Source organism: Poromitra crassiceps (assembly GCF_964638095.1).
Source record: "Poromitra crassiceps genome assembly, chromosome: 16".
Classification (NCBI taxonomy): Eukaryota; Metazoa; Chordata; class Actinopteri; order Beryciformes; family Melamphaidae; genus Poromitra; species Poromitra crassiceps.
Window position 1 is genome coordinate 766521 of NC_139645.1, and position 18480 is coordinate 785000.

General features: G+C 45.6%; 1 protein-coding gene across 1 annotated transcript in view; it reads right to left on the reverse strand.

Annotated features, from left to right (window-relative positions):
* Nucleotides 1-2478: 2478 nt before the first annotated feature.
* Nucleotides 2479-18480, reverse strand: part of LOC310791162 (uncharacterized protein) — a gene marked incomplete at its 5' end in the record, with an annotated part of 23136 nt that continues 7134 nt past the window's right edge. Inside the window, 7 exons of the mRNA XM_083652855.1 lie at nucleotides 2479-2535; nucleotides 5570-6311; nucleotides 6401-6815; nucleotides 7978-8106; nucleotides 8393-8560; nucleotides 9156-9302; nucleotides 13243-13299. Coding sequence (XP_083508981.1) covers nucleotides 2500-2535; nucleotides 5570-6311; nucleotides 6401-6815; nucleotides 7978-8106; nucleotides 8393-8560; nucleotides 9156-9302; nucleotides 13243-13299 — 1694 coding nt within the window. The 3' untranslated portion in view covers nucleotides 2479-2499. The remainder of the gene's footprint in view (nucleotides 2536-5569; nucleotides 6312-6400; nucleotides 6816-7977; nucleotides 8107-8392; nucleotides 8561-9155; nucleotides 9303-13242; nucleotides 13300-18480) is intronic.

The following is an 18480-nucleotide window of genomic DNA, read 5'->3' on the forward strand; positions in this document are numbered from 1 at the left end:
CAGGCTTCAAAATAAATCACAAGTGAATAAAATACAATCTGGTTTTCATGACTTCTGCTGACTTTATTTGCTGAGAAGATGCAAAGAGAAACACTGACAGTTGTAATGTGTGTATCAAGCTGCACTGCATCCTGCCACTTTACAGTCATAAATAGTTCATCAATGGACGCAAGTGTTGCAAAAATGACAAGATAACAATTTATGTCGATGAAACAACTATAGGCTGGAATCTGTGGTTGAGCAGAACTGCATTCTGACAGAACTGTATGTGTCAGATGAGTGTGTTTTGAAATGGTGTTGACCCAGTTGTGTGGTAAAGACAGGCAGTCTGTGACAACAACAATGGACAAAGACACTGTGGGTCATGAGTCATACTCAATTACACGTTGTCTCGTTAACAGAAAACCAGCGAGTCATGTCTCTGGTCTCTCTCTCTCTCACACACACACACACACACACACACACACACACACACACACACACACAGTACCAGACAGCAGAAAATAAGCTCAATATATTGACATACGTCTTGCCTCAAAGCCTACCCAACATAGTGGAAGTAAGACATTATTTTATGACAAAATAAGAAATAAGACTTGACAGGTTCCCACAAATTATGTTATCAGTAGTGTGTGTGTGTGTGTGTGTGTGTGTGTGTGTGTGTGTGTGTGTGTGTGTGTGTGTGTGTGTGTGTGTGTGTGCGCGCGCGTATGTGTGTGTGCTAGATAACAGATAAGTGTTGGTTTAGTTGTTGACACAGCAGCGATAAGACAAGAAAAGATCAAATGAATCCTAAGAAAAACACTTATATACACACAAGTGCTTAGGCAAACATAATTATTTACAAATAACAGCGTAGCGATCATACAATATCACACATAAATAGGTCGAGTTTACAAAAAGAAATCATACCAAAGTACAAAAATGCTTTTAAGGCAAGTGGCAGTTCAATTCCACCAAAATGTACAAAAATATCTTTCGACTTTCCGTCAAACTTGAGTCCCTTTGAGAAAAATCATGACTTTGTGCAAACTGACCCTTTAAATCCAAGATGAATTCAGACCATTAAGAGAAACATGTCTGCATTTTGGTCACTTTCGGTTAGTACGCATGGAGGTACTACAGGGGGTAGTTAAGAGAGGGGGGAAATGGAAAAATGTCAATCTTGAAAATAAATGAAATATTAAAAGAAATCTGCTCAGGAGGCACTAATTGTAACTCTTTCACTCCATTTCTTATTTTCTAATGTTATATTCTTCAAAAGGTGGCTTATCATTCATTCATTGCATCATAATGCTATAGATTTCTCTCTTGCAGTTTTCTAAGCAAAATGTTGTAGTCGGGTAAAGGTGGAATTTGGATTCATAAATCAGGGAAAGGGGGTACTGTACCAAACTGCTTCCATGGAACAATGTTATTATTCAATATTTAATTTCCTTTCCTGGATACATGACTGCATGGCCTCGGCCACGGATACTCAACTTGCTTTGCCCGGGGGCCACTTTGGTGAAATGATAGGAGACCAGGGGCCAGTTAATAAACAAACAATATACATTTTTCTGTAGCGGATTGTAGGTTTTTGGGGTGTCAGCCGGAGTTTAGTCTGACAATGTTGTGCACACCGGATAGTTAGTTAGGTTAAGTACATACATAAGTGCCTGGGTAGCGAGCAGACGGTGGTATCTGACAATTTAGCTGGAGCTCAGTCAAACTTTATTTCATGTTAGTTTTTATTGTCAATTAGATCCTAATTCACAATGAAAACTAACGTGAAATTATTAGAAAATGGTCGGGGGGGACCACTCTGCACCCTGTCGCGGGCTGCATCTGGCCCCCGGGCCGCAAGTTGAGTATCACTGGGCCCTAGGCCTACACTGAACAACAGTATTATATAGTACAGTGTCTAGATCCTTTACAATAATGTTGTTGTCAACCATGATTGTTTCATGTGGTTGTCTCACCAAGTGGAAATGAATGGGCTCGTTGTTCTGTCTCTCTGGAGCGGGCTCGTTGTTCTGTCTCTCTGGAGCGGGCTCGTTGTTCTGTCTCTCTGGAGTGGGCTTTTCTAAAGGGGCTCGGGGTGACTGGCCGTGTTCTGCTGCGAGCGGAGAGTCCGGGTCTCCCCGGTGCCCACATGAGTCCAGTGTTAGTACTGACTGAGCTGTACGGGGCGGGGCAGCTGGTGACAGAAACTAAGCAGCGCGTGACATCATCGTTCAGCGACGTCACAGACAGAAAGCCTACATGGCGTTGTCAAAGTGTGTATTTGTGTGTCTGCATGTCTTTCGTTGATTCAGCTTTGCTTCCACTCCAATCAAAATGTATTGTCACGGTCATGTGCCTTCCTGGGTTGTTGTAATCCACGCTCTGGGTATCCTCAAAGGTCATTCTGTCATCCTATTGGTTGACATGCAGGTCCCACATGGCTGTCTGTCATCCTATTGGTTGACATGCAGGTCCCACATGGCTGTCCACTCCGTCCGCTGTAGCTTTGAGTCATCAGACGATGAGAGAGTCTCGGCTGAGGAGCGTGCTCTGGAGAGAAGAAGAAAAGCACAAGCCATCAAAGCACCAGAAGACTCATGAAGACATGATGTTCTTTAGTAGAGTGAGACAGTGAAGAGACAGTGGACATTAGCCAAACTGTGTTAGGGGGCGTGAAGTGTCAAAAGGGCGGACATTTTGGCTGCCTCGCTTCCTGAACGTAAGCTATGAACAAGACGGCCCAACTTCAACTCACTTCCTGTCACTTTGTCACGTGGGTTTTTGCCCATGGTTTTCCACGGACACGCCCACGCAGGTCTGAGTCAATGGTTGACCACGCCCCTTTTAGGAGACTTGCTGCTACCATTTGTTAGCATTGGCGGAGCCTGCGGTGACCCATCTATAGTCATATAATATCTATGCGATGAACCTGCCACAGCTCAGCCTGTACGTGAGGTCATGACCCTAACCCTCCACCAGACCCAGCAGAAGGGGGTTATCTCCTCTCCTCACATGGGGGGCAAAGCAGGAAGTGAAGTCAGAAGAGCAGTTAGCAGAAGACACTGACCCATAATAGGGAAATTATGTATTTTCCCTTGAGGGAGGCAGAGATCTGTTCATCACTTTTATACAATAATGTTAGCCCTCAGCATTGCAATCATAAACAGTTGTGATTTCATGTGTATTAGGTGAATGTGTGTGTGTGTGTACTGCAACTATATGAAGAAGTTAAAACAACATTAAGAGTTGTAATATAGTAATCGTGGTTGTTAATTTGTCATTAGTGGGTTGATTAAGGTTTGTGTGGAAAATCTTGGTCAAGAGTAACAGACACCCTCTTTCTAAGTATGTGTGGTGTTAAGTGAATATGAGGGAGCTATTGGTCATCTTCACAAAACATCTGTGAAAGGGAGGATAGGAGGGGAGTTCTAAATAAATCATCATGTTGGCTGAATGCTATCAGATGCACCATACATGGAATTGCTGATAAAGCTCAATGAGAACTTCTACAAAAAATAGTAAGGAGCAATTTTATCCTTAATATTTTTTATTTTTTTTGTGACCCGTGGATGATGGGAGGATTATCTCCCATTTGAGGAGACTAGCTTAGGGATGTAAAAGATGTAAAAAAAAAAAAGGGTTGCTCCAGACTTGTAAAGATGTAAAGAAGCTTCAGATGCTGGATGAGTACTTCCTGTTAGCAGTCTGTAGATTAGTTGAGTACTTCCTGTTAGCAGTCTGTAGATTAGAAACTCCATACTGTTCACTACAGGAGGGGTACAGGGTGAGGCTGCTCTGGTACTGTTCACTACAGGAGGGGTACAGGGTGAGGCTGCTCTGGTACTGTTCACTACAGGAGGGGTACAGGGTGAGGCTGCTCTGGTACTGTTCACTACAGGAGGGGTACAGGGTGAGGCTGCTCTGGTACTGTTCACTACAGGAGGAGTACAGGGTGAGGCTGCTCTGGTACTGTTCACTACAGGAGGAGTACAGGGTGAGGCTGCTCTGGTACTGTTCACTACAGGAGGGGTACAGGGTGAGGCTGCTCTGGTACTGTTCACTACAGGAGGGGTACAGGGTGAGGCTGATCTGGTACTGTTCACTACAGGAGGGGTACAGGGTGAGGCTGCTCTGGTACTGTTCACTACAGGAGGGGTACAGGGTGAGGCTGCTCTGGTACTGTTCACTACAGGAGGGGTACAGGGTGAGGCTGATCTGGTACTGTTCACTACAGGAGGGGTACAGGGTGAGGCTGCTCTGGTACTGTTCACTACAGGAGGGGTACAGGGTGAGGCTGATCTGGTACTGTTCACTACAGGAGGGGTACAGGGTGAGGCTGATGCTCTGGTACTGTTCACTACAGGAGGGGTACAGGGTAAGGCTGCTCTGGTACTGTTCACTACAGGAGGGGTACAGGGTGAGGCTGATCTGGTACTGTTCACTACAGGAGGGGTACAGGGTAAGGCTGCTCTGGTACTGTTCACTACAGGAGGGGTACAGGGTGAGGCTGATCTGGTACTGTTCACTACAGGAGGGGTACAGGGTAAGGCTGATCTGGGTTTGTGTACAGTAGGACCTGGGACAAAATGCATTTCAACTTGATTCAGAATATCTGCCTAACACCCTCCTGGAGGGCCAGAATGGACACCCTCCTGGAGGGCCAGAATGGACACCCTCCTGGAGGGCCAGAATGGACACCCTCCTGGAGGGCCAGAATGGACACCCTCCTGGAGGGCCAGAATGGACAGAGTTGGCTCTGGTGACTGAATACATTTGTTTAAAGGATCGTCTCTGGTGTTGAATAGCATTTTGGCCCAGGTGCAGCAGGGAGGAGGCAGCCAGGCATGACATGTAGTGTTATAAAGAGTTGGTTGGATACATAACAGAATCTTCTACCTAGTTTTCATTCTGGTAGCATCTGAACCTGACCTGTCAAAGGTACAACAACAACACTTAGGCCTATAAACCTTGAGTTATACTGTATTATATATATATATATATATATATATATATATAGTTATACCTTGAGTTATACTGTATTATATATATATATATATATATATATATATATATATATATATATATATATATATATATATATATATATATATATATATATATATATATGTATATATATGTATATATATATATGTATATATATATATATATATATATATATATATATATATATATATATATATATATGTATATATATATATATATATATATATATATATATATATATATAGTTATACCTTGAGTTATACTGTAGTGCAGAGTCACTCACACTGGTTCAGAGAATTCCAGTGACTTTTTAGTCACACTTTTAGTGTCTACACACTCTAGTTCTGCTGATTTTTGTTTGTTGTTTGAAAAAACAAATATCCTATCTTATCTAATCTAACCTGAATTTAATTGCGGAATAAAATATTCAAGGCAAGGTGTTAAATAGTTACTATCAACATAATCATACAGTACATACACTTGACATACAGTACATACACTTGACATGTACTTTACACTTGACATGTAATCCAACATGTAACATGTAACATGTAATCCAATGGCCTTAGAGGTAACTCACCACTTTCCGCGCCTTGTCTCTGGGATCCTCTATGCGGCTGGACAGGGAGTGGGCGGGAGGTTGAGCAGGGCGTGTGTGTGTGTGTGTGTCTGTGTGTGTGTGTGTGTGTGTGGTGTGCGGGCGTGGAGACGGCCTGTCAGTCCTGCTGGAGTAGCCCGGCAGTGAGTCTCCCTCCCCGGCCTCCGCCTCAGGCCTGTTACTGGGCGAGCGGCTACAATGGTGGCTAGATTCACCGCTGCTCTTCTTGGAGCTGGACTTTGAGGGCGCGTCTGAATCTTCCTCACCTCGGGCCCCGCTCTTCAGTTTGGCCTTGCGCTCCAGCAGGTTGCTGAGGAACGTGCCGTCGTAGTCCTTGTCTCGAGACGAGGTGGAGGGTGGACTGACGCGCGGCGGAGGCGGCACGGGGCGCTCACTCTCCCAGGTGCCCCGGCGCTTCGTGGGCGAGGAGAGCGGGCTTATGTAGTGTCCGTTTCTCTTGTCCCGTCGGGGACGGTCGTCACGGTCGCCGAGATCGTCTTCATCGTTGTGATAACGCTGTGGTGGGCCGTCCCGATAGGAAGGGTACCGACTGAACTCCAGAAGCTCCAGCTCATAGTCCCCGCCTTCTTCCTCCCTCCTCTCCACCCCTCTTCCCCCCCGCTGCCTATGAGATGCAGCAACCTCCTCCAGCTCCTCCAGGGAGCCCGTCCTGCCAGCCGTACGGAAGGTCTTCCTGGTCAGATGTTCTGAGCGAGGGTTCCACCTACAAAACACAACATGAGGCAGAGATAGTGAGCATTATGTGTGTATATTTGTATGTATGTGTGTGTATCTACATGTGTGTCCATATACCTGTCATGGTGGTCCTCCTGGCTCTGATTGCGGTGATGTTGGTTGCGGGTGGGCCTGCGTGCCTGAGAGGAGGAGGAGGAGGAGGGGGGGTCATCGCTGGAACGCCGGGGAGGAGGGGCGTCGTCACGGTACCGCTGAGGCTCCGTGTCCACGTCACCACAGTAACGCTGAGGGGACGGGGGGTCGTCACGGTAACGCTGAGGGGATGGGGGGTCGTCACGGTAACGCTGAGGGGATGGGGGGTCGTCACGGTAACGCTGTGGCTCTGGGCTGCGGGTGGTGCGGTGGCGCTGGGGTTCAGGCGTGGGGTCATGATCAGGGATGGCGGGCAGAGCTTTCTTCTGGACACTCCGGTACGTTTGGCGGAAGCCGGTGTCTCCCTCATGGAGAGAGCTGAGCTCTGATTGGCTACAAGCTGCATAGGTCACACCCACACATGAATGAATGAATGAATGAATGAATGAATGAATGAATGAATGAATGAATGAACACAGAAAACAGAGTCAGACTGTAGCATTTAAGAGGAGAAATGATGGCGGAGACGCTGCAGCAAAGAGGACCAAGTCACATTCAAGATCTGCAGGTGATTATATGAAGATCACATGATCAATGATCACATGATCACACATCAATGATGATTATACACATTCATGTATAATAAGATACATCAAAAACATGCTCTGACAGGTATGTAGGCATGCACACACACACACACACACACACACACACACACACACACACACACACACACACACACACACACACACACACACACTATACATGCACTATACATGTCAAGACTAAACTAGAACGAATTCAAAAAATAATAATTTTTGCTGTCAGGTGAAAACCCTGTATGTACTATATCTCTAAAATGTCAACTTTTCAGGAACCAAGAAAAACAGGCTTATTTTCAGCTTGATCACAATGCGTTTGTTGACTTTATGCTGTGGATTTTCTCTTGGTTTCATAATAATCCCAGGAGTCTGTTTGTTTGTTTGTTTGTTTGTTTGTTTGTTTAATTCTCTGAGGAGCATGTAGGCCTAATCATGAAAACATGAAAATCACCAAAATGGGGGTTACGTGGTTTTCACAGGACAACAGCATTATGCAGAATGCTATAGAGTGCAGAGAGGCATGCCAAGACAACAGCTGAAGCTCAAGAAGAGAATAGATCTGAAGGCTCGAGCAGGTTCAATCTGAGCTATTTATAGAGATATCTATAAATAGACAGTAGTGGCAATAGAGATTTCTATAAATAGACAGTAGTGACAATATAGATATCTATAAATAGACAGTAGTGACAATAGAGATATCTATAAATAGACAGGCAGTGACAATATAGATATCTATAAATAGACAGTAGTGACAATAGATCTATAAATAGACAGTAGTGACAATAGAGATATCTATAAATAGACAGCAGTGACAATAGAGATAGTACAGCATGCAAAGTGGATTGATTGCAGTAGCATGCAATAGTAGCTGTTGCCAGCATGCGGAGAGTGACGCCACAGCCCACAGGACTGATGTATGGAGGCGGAGCTACAGGACTGCTGTATGGAGGCGGAGCTTACACTGCTGGCTGTGTGACCTGGCAGGGTTGAAGTGAGCCAGCTGTTTCTCCACATACTGAAGCACCCTGAGAGAGTCGTGATCCTGAGAGGACGCCACGCGGTACGGAAAGCCTACTCCATGCATGGGCACTGGACACACACACACTTCACCCGTCAGCATGGACAACAACCGTGTGTGTGTGTGTGTGTGTGTGTGTGTGTGTGTGTGTGTGTGTGCGTGTGTGTGTGTGTGTGTGTGTGTGTGTGTACGTGTGTGTGTGTGTGTGTGTGTGTGCGTGTGTGCGTGTGTGCGTGTGTGTGTGTGTGTGTGTGTGTGTGTGTGTGTGTGTGTGTGTGTGTGTGTGTACGTGTGTGTGTGTGGTTTATCATTGTAAGGACACACTCATTCACCCACCAACGCACACAGAGACCTCACCTGCTGCCAGTAGGCTGCTGTCAGAGTGGGCGACAGTGGACATCTTCTCCACCAGGGAGGGGGGAGCGATGGGGACCATGGTTGGGACACCAGAGACAAAGTATGGAGGGTAGGCAGCCATCTGAGGGGTGGAGGTGCTTGTCTTTATACCCTTCCCTGCCTCATACACTGGACAGAGAAACACATTCATATACTCTAATACTGCATCATGAACATACAGTAAAGGATCATAAAGGAAAGGTTTTTCTTATCACCATGAATGAAGTCTAAACTCATGGATGTTTGCCACAGTCAGAGGCTACTGGGCCCTTATTGTTTTCAAAAATACATTAAAAACACTTTTCAGAACATGCATCAAACATGGTTTAATATGACAGATTTTACATTTTTTTCCTAGCATGACTTTCTGAACACAGCTAATTATCACATTTAATGGGGACTATTTTCACTTTTTCCATTCCATTGGACACTGTAACATAGTAACATAGCTACTTCTGGACACTGTAACATACATGTAGCTACTTCTGGACACTGTAACATACATGTAGCTACTTCTGGACACTGTAACATACATGTAGCTACTTCTGGACACTGTAACATACATGTAGCTACTTCCTGTGGCAGTGAAGAGGCAAAATGAAACAGTCAACCATTTAGACTCTTTATGTGGTTCTCAAAGTGTTTCATTTCAACGCGTGCGCGTGTGTGCGTGTGCGCGCGCGCGCGAGTGTGTGTGTGTGTGTGTGTGTGTGTTGATACTCACAGTGTCTGGGGCAGCAGCAGGTGTCAGGGCAGCACCAGCAGCTGACGTAGCAGCAGCAGGAGTGAGGGCAGCACTGGCACCAACACACCCCCACCAGCAACAAGAACAACACACTGCCCACGCCCACGGCCGCCACAAACACCCACTCTGGAAGTACACACACAAAACGTTCAAAATCCTTACTACTGTACTGTACAGTCAACCTAGTGACATCATCAAGCAGTGCCCTGTTACTGTACAGTCAACCCAGAGCCGTATAGAGTTCCGACATCTCCATTCACTCCAATGGACCAGTTTTTTTCCAGGAAGTAGAAAGTGGAACTCTTGAGTAAAAAAAGCAGCACTGTCGAGTTGCAACAAAATAGACAGTGTTGTACTTTGAAAGGGTTTTTCATCCCTTGAAATGAATCAAATTGTACATTATCGGCTTTATTTTCGCATGCAAAAGTAGCGCGAGACCCATTCCTGGCTGTTCATTGGCTAATGAGTCTCGCATTTTGGTCCTCTGCTGACGCCACTCTCTTACTAGAGGACACTAAGTCAACCTAGTGATGTCATCAAGCAGCGCCCTGTTACTGTACAGTCAACCTAGTGATGTCATCAAGCAGCGCCCTGTTACTGTACAGTCAACCTAGTGATGTCATCAAGCAGCGCCCTGTTACTGTACAGTCAACCTAGTGATGTCATCAAGCAGCGCCCTGTTACTGTACAGTCAACCTAGTGACATCATCAAGCTGCGCCCTGTTACTGTACAGTCAACCTAGTGATGTCATCAAGCAGCGCCCTGTTACTGTACAGTCAACCTAGTGATGTCATCAAGCAGCACCCTGTTACCAAAGAGCGTGGAAGGAAAGAGATGACACTCCGGCCATTTTTGGAAACAGAATGCGCCTCGCAGTGGTCAGCTGCGGTAGCACTGGCCCCTATAATCAGCCTCTCTAAACAGTAACTCAACGGGAGTTGAACCTCGGGTCCTTTTCATTAGGTATTTATCTTGAAAAAACTAAACAAAGAAAACGAAAAATTTTGCTTAGTTTCCACAATATGGTTGTTGTTTTACATCCCTGCACTACACCACTTCAATCAAGATTTGCAGTACGCCCGGAAAAGATGTGAATCCCCAAAGTTTAGAGTGTTCTCCCGTTGAGTTACTGTTTAGAGAGGCTGATTATAGGGGCCCGCGCTACCGCATCTGACCACTGCGAGCCTGTGCGAGGTTCTTTTGGCGCTGTCACGCTTCCAAAAAAAAAAAATGGCGGAGGCTGCTGGGCGCTGATGTTGCAATGGGGCAATATGGAGCTGTCATTTCTTTCCATAAAAGTTCTTTGCTGTTACTGTACAGTCAACCTAGTGATGTCATCAAGCAGCGCCCTGTTACTGTACAGTCAACCTAGTGACATCATCAAGCAGCGCCCTAGTTGGCGAAAATCTGAAATGTTGTTGATCTTTCTAGCAAATGTAGGTAACTGTGTCTGTCTGTCTGCTCTGAGGTGAAATGCAAATGAACTAGTCACATGATCAAATGTTTCATGTCCCTATTATTTCACTTTGATTAGGATCATCTGAGTGTCCAACAGGTGCTGTCCTGCATTATTAGTGTCATTATTAGTGTCATTATTAGTGTCATTATTAGTGTCATTATTGGACGGCTGTTTACTTAGAATGGAATGTCATTAGTCATTCATTTAAATAAATAATAATAATAATGATTGGATTTATATAGCGCCTTTCCAAGTGCTCAAAGCGCTTCACAGAATCATTATTCGTTCACACCATTCGTACCGGTGGTTCAAAAGCGTGGCAGCCACACATCGGCGCTCAACGGCCCCTCCGACCACCATCATTCATGTCTACATTCATACCAATCATACGAGGCAAGGAGGGTTAAGTGTCTTGCCCAAGGACACAACGACAGCAGCTGGGAGGGAGCGGGGATCGAACCGCCAACCCTTGCGTCATTGGCCGACCCGCTCTACCTCCTGAGCTAAAACCGATTAATTTAATTAATCTTGCCCTCCTGATTTTCAATGAGTTACAAACCCTTTAATGTGAACATTCTTTTGCTTATATTCAGCCCTTATACCTCTCACGTTTCAGCATGTATTAGTTTGTGGGAAAATCACATGAGAGCAACAGAAATATAGCTGCATTGTTAAATGATTGATATTACGTTTGACATTGTATATTTTTATTGTATTGTTTTATATTGTATGAACAAGGGACTGGAGATGTAAAATAGCAAAAGCTATAATCTAGTGCAATGCATCTTTTCTCTTCGGAGATTAATGTTTTTTTGTACGTTGTCCCTGAAATAAACTTCTAAATAAATAAATAAATAAATATGTAGACAACAGGGTGATTGAATCACCTTTTTATTGCATCAAAAATTAAAATAGCCTTGAGACATGATTTTTCCACTGTGCGTGTAAACTGCTGTAAACTGCTGTAAACTGCTGTAAACTGCTGTAAACTGCTGTAAACTGCTTCAATCAAATCTTCACAGAGTCAGAATAAGGGCAGTGCAGTTATGAAGTATTAGAGTGAGGAGTGAGATGACCTCGGGGACGAAGGGGAGGACAGGGAAAGACAAGGCAGACAAGTAAATCTTCAACAATGTAAAACCAAGGACAACACACACACACACACACACACACACACAAGCACGCACGCACACACACACACACACACACACACACGCGCGCGCGCACACGCACACACACACACACACACACACACACACAGGAAACCACATTATTCTACAGGAAGGAAAGGGACAGTTTATGGTGCTACGCAGGAGACTGACGATTTTGGCCGTTACAACAAATAGGTCGTAAGATCTCACTCACAACCATGATGACCCCTACACAAACAAGAACTGCACACACACGCACACGCACACACACACGCACACACACACACACACACACACACACACACACGCACGCACGCACGCACGCACACACTCACACACACACACACACACACACACACACACACACACACACACTCATCAGGATTGTGGTAGACACCACACACACACACACACACACACACACACACACACACACACACACACACACTCACTCACACACACACACACACACACACACACTCGCACACACACTCACACACACACACACACACACACACACACTCACACACACACTCATCAGGATTGTGGTAGACACCACGCAGTGCAGGGCAGCGTGGGAGGAGATGTTGACGAGAACATGGACTAATGCAACACTAAGACTGGAGATAAGCAGCAGGAACCTTCTGTCTGAATGAATCACAGCAAGTCACTCAGGGAGACATTTCCATACAATTCATACATTCCTTTCTTCATCCCACAAACTCCACAAAGACATCAACAACATGCCCTTCATCTTCATCACTTTTTATGGGGGCGTGTCCAAATGATGTGTGATGACATGATAACCACAATCATAAATAGCTGCAATAACCATAATAGCTGTTTTTGAACGCAGCTCATCTTAGAGGAAGCCAGGAAGTAACAGACCAGCACATTTCCTGGCAGCTGTGGAGCTGTGGTTCCATTGGGCTTAAACGGCTCCAGACTCCACTGTGTCGGAGCATCACACACGCCGTTTCATTGGTGAATATTCATAGTAGCTAGGCGAGACGTGATTGGACGGTGTTAGAGCAGTTAGGTGGGGTCAGAGCCTTCTATACAGAAGAGTCGCGACATCTCCATTCACTCCAATGGCAGCACTGTCGAGTTGCAGCAAAATGGACAGTTTGTGTTGTAGCTACTTTGAATTTTTGTTTTGTTTTTTAGAATCAAATTGTACATTATCAGCTTTATTTTAGCATTCAAAAGTAGCGCGAGACCCCTTCCTGGCTGTTCATTGGCTAATGAGTCACGCATTTTGGTCCTCCGCGGACGCCACTCTCTTACTAGATTGCTCTGGGTGGGGTTAATTGCTAGCTAGGTGAGAGGTGATTGGACGGTGTTAGAGCAGTTAGGTGGGGTTAGTTGCTAGCTAGGTGAGAGGTGATTGGACGGTGTTAGAGCAGTTAGGTGGGGTTAGTTGGAATGGAAGGAGCCAGGTGAGGAGAGGACTACCTGGCATAATCTTCAAGTCAAAGTCTGGTAGGAGATCTCCAGGCACGCCTGAGAAACCTGGAGAGAGACAGAGCATAGGTGACAAGAGGAGGAGAGGAGAGGAGGACAGGAGAGAGGAGAGGAGAGGAGGACAGGAGAGAGGAGAGGAGGAGGGGACAGGAGAGGGGAGAGGAGGAGAGGACAGGAGAGAGGAGAGGAGGAGAGGAGAGAGGAGAGGAGGGGAGGAGAGGAGGAGAGGAGAGAGGATGGGCTGACATACATTGAAATGACTGATTCAAAGAAAGTTACTGTTGCAGCAGCATGCATGAAGAAAGAAGGGATAGAGAGAGAGAGGGAGAGAGAGAGAGAGAGAGAGAGAGAGAGAGAGAGAGAGAGAGAGAGAGAGAGAGAGAGGTGACAGGTGACAGGTGAACACAGCAGCATGCATCAGAGGGCATTTTGGCCCTGTTCCAGAAAGTCTCCATATCAGAGGCGCTTTGTCGAATCAGCAGATTGATCACATGACTTGTGTCATGTGACTGTGAGGAGCTTTGTTCACTTTGTAACATGAGTGCCACTAACAGGCAGGAGCTGTGAGTCATGTGACATGCAGACTGCAGAGCCAATCACAGATGAGTTGATTCCAGTCTGGACGTTCAAATCACTGATTTGTCCAGAGTCAGCGAAAGAGCTGCAATGAAACATCTGGTTCCATAACCCCCCCCCTCCCCTCTCTCTCTCTCTCTGTCTCTGTATCTCTCTCTCTCTCTCTGTCTCTGTATCTCTCTCTCTGTCTCTGTATCTCTCTCTCTCACTCTGTCTCTGTATCTCTCTCTCTGTCTATCTCCTCTCTCTCTCTCTCTCTCTCTCTCTCTCTGTCTCTCTGTCTTTCTATCTCTCTCTCTGTCTCTGTATCTCTCTCTCTGTCTCTGTATCTCTCTCTCTGTCTATCTCCTCTCTCTCTCTCTCTCTCTCTCTGTCTCTCTGTCTCTTTCTATCTCTCTCTCTCTCTGTCTCTCTCTCTCTCTCTCTCTGTCTCTTTCTATCTCTCTCTCTCTCTCTCTGTCTCTCTCTCTCTCTCTCTCTGTCTCTGTTTCTCTCTCTCTCTGTCTCTTTCTCTCTCCCCTCTCTCTCTCTCCCTCATCTGGTTTTGAAGACAGACGTGACGTTATCGAATAGTGAAATATAAAACATAATGATCTTGTCTTGCTTGTGTTCTTTCTTTCTCCTGACATTTTTCTCTCAAATTCTCTCATGTTTGATGTTAAAAACCTGCCATGTCAGCAGATGTTTGAATATGTGATGAGACGACCCCCTGCTGTGTGACTGACCTCAGTAAAGCCTGCTCTATTCACCTTATGTAGCCACGCCCATTTGACCCGGTTGTGTGGTCGTGTCACGACTTCCGGCTAAAAAATAAAAAAAAATAAAAAGGCCGGCTGCTCCAATATCATCTAACTCTGAATTAACTAATAATTTAGCCAATTGTATGTAACATACCAAATAAAAGCAAACGGCAATGTCTAAGAATACAACGCCATGTAACTGGCTCGTTAAGTCTCACATTCCAGGGAATTACGTTAACGTCTGCGGGTCTTATTGACGTTAGTGGCTCGAGCGCTCGGAGGAGGCAGTGCATGTGACTGTGAGGCCATTTACACCTGGCGCTAACATGCGTTTTCTGTGATCAGATTGCAATCAGATTGTGCTTTATCACTTGAAATGCCAGGTGTAAACACCCCCAAAACACATTGAAGAAGGATTGCAATCTGATCGGCCAAACCACCTCCGGAGGTGGTCAGGGATGCATTGTGTACACATTGAACTCAAGTGTAAATGCAATGTGTCCTCTCAATCTGGATACAGCAACTTTATGCAGATTGAGAGGACACCCATTTCTGTCATCTGATTGCAATCAGATTGCAGAAAATGCATGTTAGCGCCAGGTGTAAATGGCCTCTGTGTGTCTTGGCTGGGCTGTGTACTGTGCAGGTCATGTGACTGTGTGTCTTGGCTGGGCTGTGTACTGTGCAGGTCATGTGACTGTGTGTCTTGGCTGGGCTGTGTACTGTGCAGGTCATGTCTGCAGGTGAGTTTAAGCATATGATTGTGAAAACTGAAAAAGGAGCCGTGTGTGAGAGAGGTGAAAAGGTGATGCTGTTTCATATGGTGTGATTTGATATAGTGTAATTTGATATAGTGTGTTTTATATAGTGTGTTTTATATGGTGTGATGGTGCTGACTGAGTGACATGAGAACGTGGGGAGTAGCTGAGTGACATGAGAACGTGGGGAGTAGCTGAGTGACATGAGAACGTGGGGAGTAGCTAGTGGAGAAACAGAGAGAGAGCAGACCCTGGCACAGGCTGACAGTGCACATAGCTCGCTCTGTATCTCTCTGGGAGGCTTTCAAAACACAAAGGAATATATGGAGAAGCAGTTGAATTATCACATCAATGCAAACGACTAGATATTGAAACTGCAGAGTGTGGAACTGTGGAGCAGGGTGCCAGTATTTGCATTATTTGCTTTTCCACATTTGCATTCAAGAGACTTCTAACTTTGTCAAGGAATTGGCATTTTTATTTCTATATTGAAAGTAGTAGTACTCCTATCTAACTATCTATCTATCTATCTATCTATCTATCTATCTATCTATCTATCTATCTATCTATCTATCTATCTATCTATCTATCTATCTGTCTATCTATCTATCTATGTATCTATCTATCGATCTATCTATCGATCTATATATCTATCTACTGTATCTATCTATCTATCTATCTATCTATCTATCTACCTATCGATCTGTCTATCGATCTATATATCTATCTACTGTATCTATCTACATGTATCTATCTATCTATCTATCTATCTATCTATCTATCTATCTATCTGTCTGTCTGTCTATCTATCTATCTATCTATCTATCTCTCTATCTATCTATCTGTCTGTCTATCTATCTATCTATCTATCTATCTATCTATCTATCTATCTACTGTATCTATCTATCTATCTATCTATCTATCTATCTATCTATCTATCTATCTATCTATCTGTCTGTCTGTCTATCTATCTATCTATCTATCTATCTATCTTGTCAGTCTTTCTCTGCCTCCTACTCGGGCAGTTGAAGGCAGCTCACTTGTGGAACCCCTCCTCCCTCCTGAAGGTGCCTGCAGGCTGCTGCTTCACAGGTTGACCTTCAAATATCTTAGGTTTGCTTGTTTTACTCTATCTAGTGATCCAGAGGGGCGGTGTTAGTTCACAGTGATGACTCGCCTGATCCTGTTGCTATTACAATATGCTCATGGAGTTCTACAAAACACACACATGCTTGCAGACACACACATACATGTACACACAGAGAGCCTATCCAACCCTGAGGATGCAGTGTTTCTCCTGAGAAAACCCTCTCTGGACCTTCTCCACACCACACTGTCTCTGACTGCACCTTCACACCACACTGTCTCTGACTGCACCTTCATTTTCTCATCACTCAAGTCTAACAAACGGCGTGGGCCCATCTATCTGTTGTGCCGGGCTCTCCGGTCCCTCCTCCTCCTCCTCCTCCCCCTCCCTCCTCCTCCTCCTCCTCCTCCTCCTCCTCTCCCTCCTCCTCCTCCTCCCCCTCCTCCTCCTCCTTCTCCTCCCCCTCCTCCTCCTGCTCCTCCCCCTCCTCCTCCTCCTCCTCCTCTCCCTCCTCCTCCTCCTCCTCCTCCTCCTCTAACAAACGGTGTGGGCCCATCTATCTGCTGTGCCGGGCTCTCCGGTCCGGTCCCTCCCCCTCCTCCTTAAATCTTCCTTCACAAAAGGCCCTGAGCGGTTCCCGTGGCCCCAACTGTCGCTATGGAAACACAACAAGTAGCTGACATGCCACATTAGCCACGCCCATACCAGGAAGTCATTAGTCCCATACAGGACTTAGGTTCTCTCATTCAACACAAAAGGCCTTAAAGGCCAAATCATGCAAGAAAATAATTGTACCTTTATTTGCCAGCGATACTATTATACTATCCTACTGGTCGCTGTGATTTCTTGTGTGTATTTTTGAAAGAAAATCTGCGTTGTCTACCAATTACTGTAATGCACGATAACAATATGCAGAAAAGATGATCATGTGTAGCCACGTCTTGACAGTTTTCACAGTAAATGTTGTGTTTCCACCTCTAACACAATTCTGTGGGGCTTTTTCTTAACATACTAAATATAGTCTTTAGTCACAAATGGGTTAGCCTAGCCTTTGTTCACACCAGGCGCTTAACAGAAGCAGAGCTGAAGCGGTGCTTAACAGAAGCTGAGTGTCACGCTAAACTGCTCACACAAGAAGCACTCTCTTTTCCTCAGCGCATCTGTCACACCTGGAAAATAGAACAGAATCCTGAACGATCGCTTCAGCGCGGCTTCAGCGCGGCTTCAGCGCGGCTTCAGCGCGGCTTCAGCGCGGCTTCAGCGTGGCACGCGTGTGCCTGGTGTGAACGCTCTCGCCTGTTAACAAGGACGCCCAAATGAAACTGCGTGGCTTCAACGTGGCTTCAGTGTGGCTTCAGTGTAGCTTCAACGTGGCTTCAGTGTAGCTTCAGCGTGGCTTCAGTGTAGTTTCTGTGTAGCTTCAGCGTATGGTGTGAACAAGCTCTTAGACAAGATGAGACATACTTTAAAGGGGATACACTCAATTCTCTGTTCCCCACAAATTACAACAACTTTTTGTCCAGTATTCACTGTGTGTGTGTGTGTGTGTGTGTGTGTGTGTGTGTGTGTGTGTGTGTTCGTGCGTGTGTGTGTGTGTGTGTGTGTGTGTGTGTGTGTGTGTGTGTGTGTGTGTTTCGTGCGTGTGTGTGTGTGTGTGTGTGTGTTTCGTGCGTGTGTGTGTGTGTGTGTGTGTGTGTGTGTGTGTGTGTCTACATAAGTCTCTGAGTGCCAGCCAAACAAAGGTCAGCCTCAGAGTGAATCAGGGCGCCGAGAGCCACACAGCCTCTCAGCCATCTCAGGGTTACGCTTGTAACCGCACACAGACAAGCAGGCTGTCATTGTGAAGACACAACACGTTACAAACGCTATGACAACATGGGACACGGAGCATTTATAGATGCACAGCGCACGCACACACGCACGCACACATGCACACACGCGCACACACACACACACACACACACACACACTGTTCATACACACACATATACGCAGAGAAAATGACCTCATGTCCACAGCGCTGCAGCCTGAAGTGGTATTTAAGTGTGATTGGCACACATTCACACGA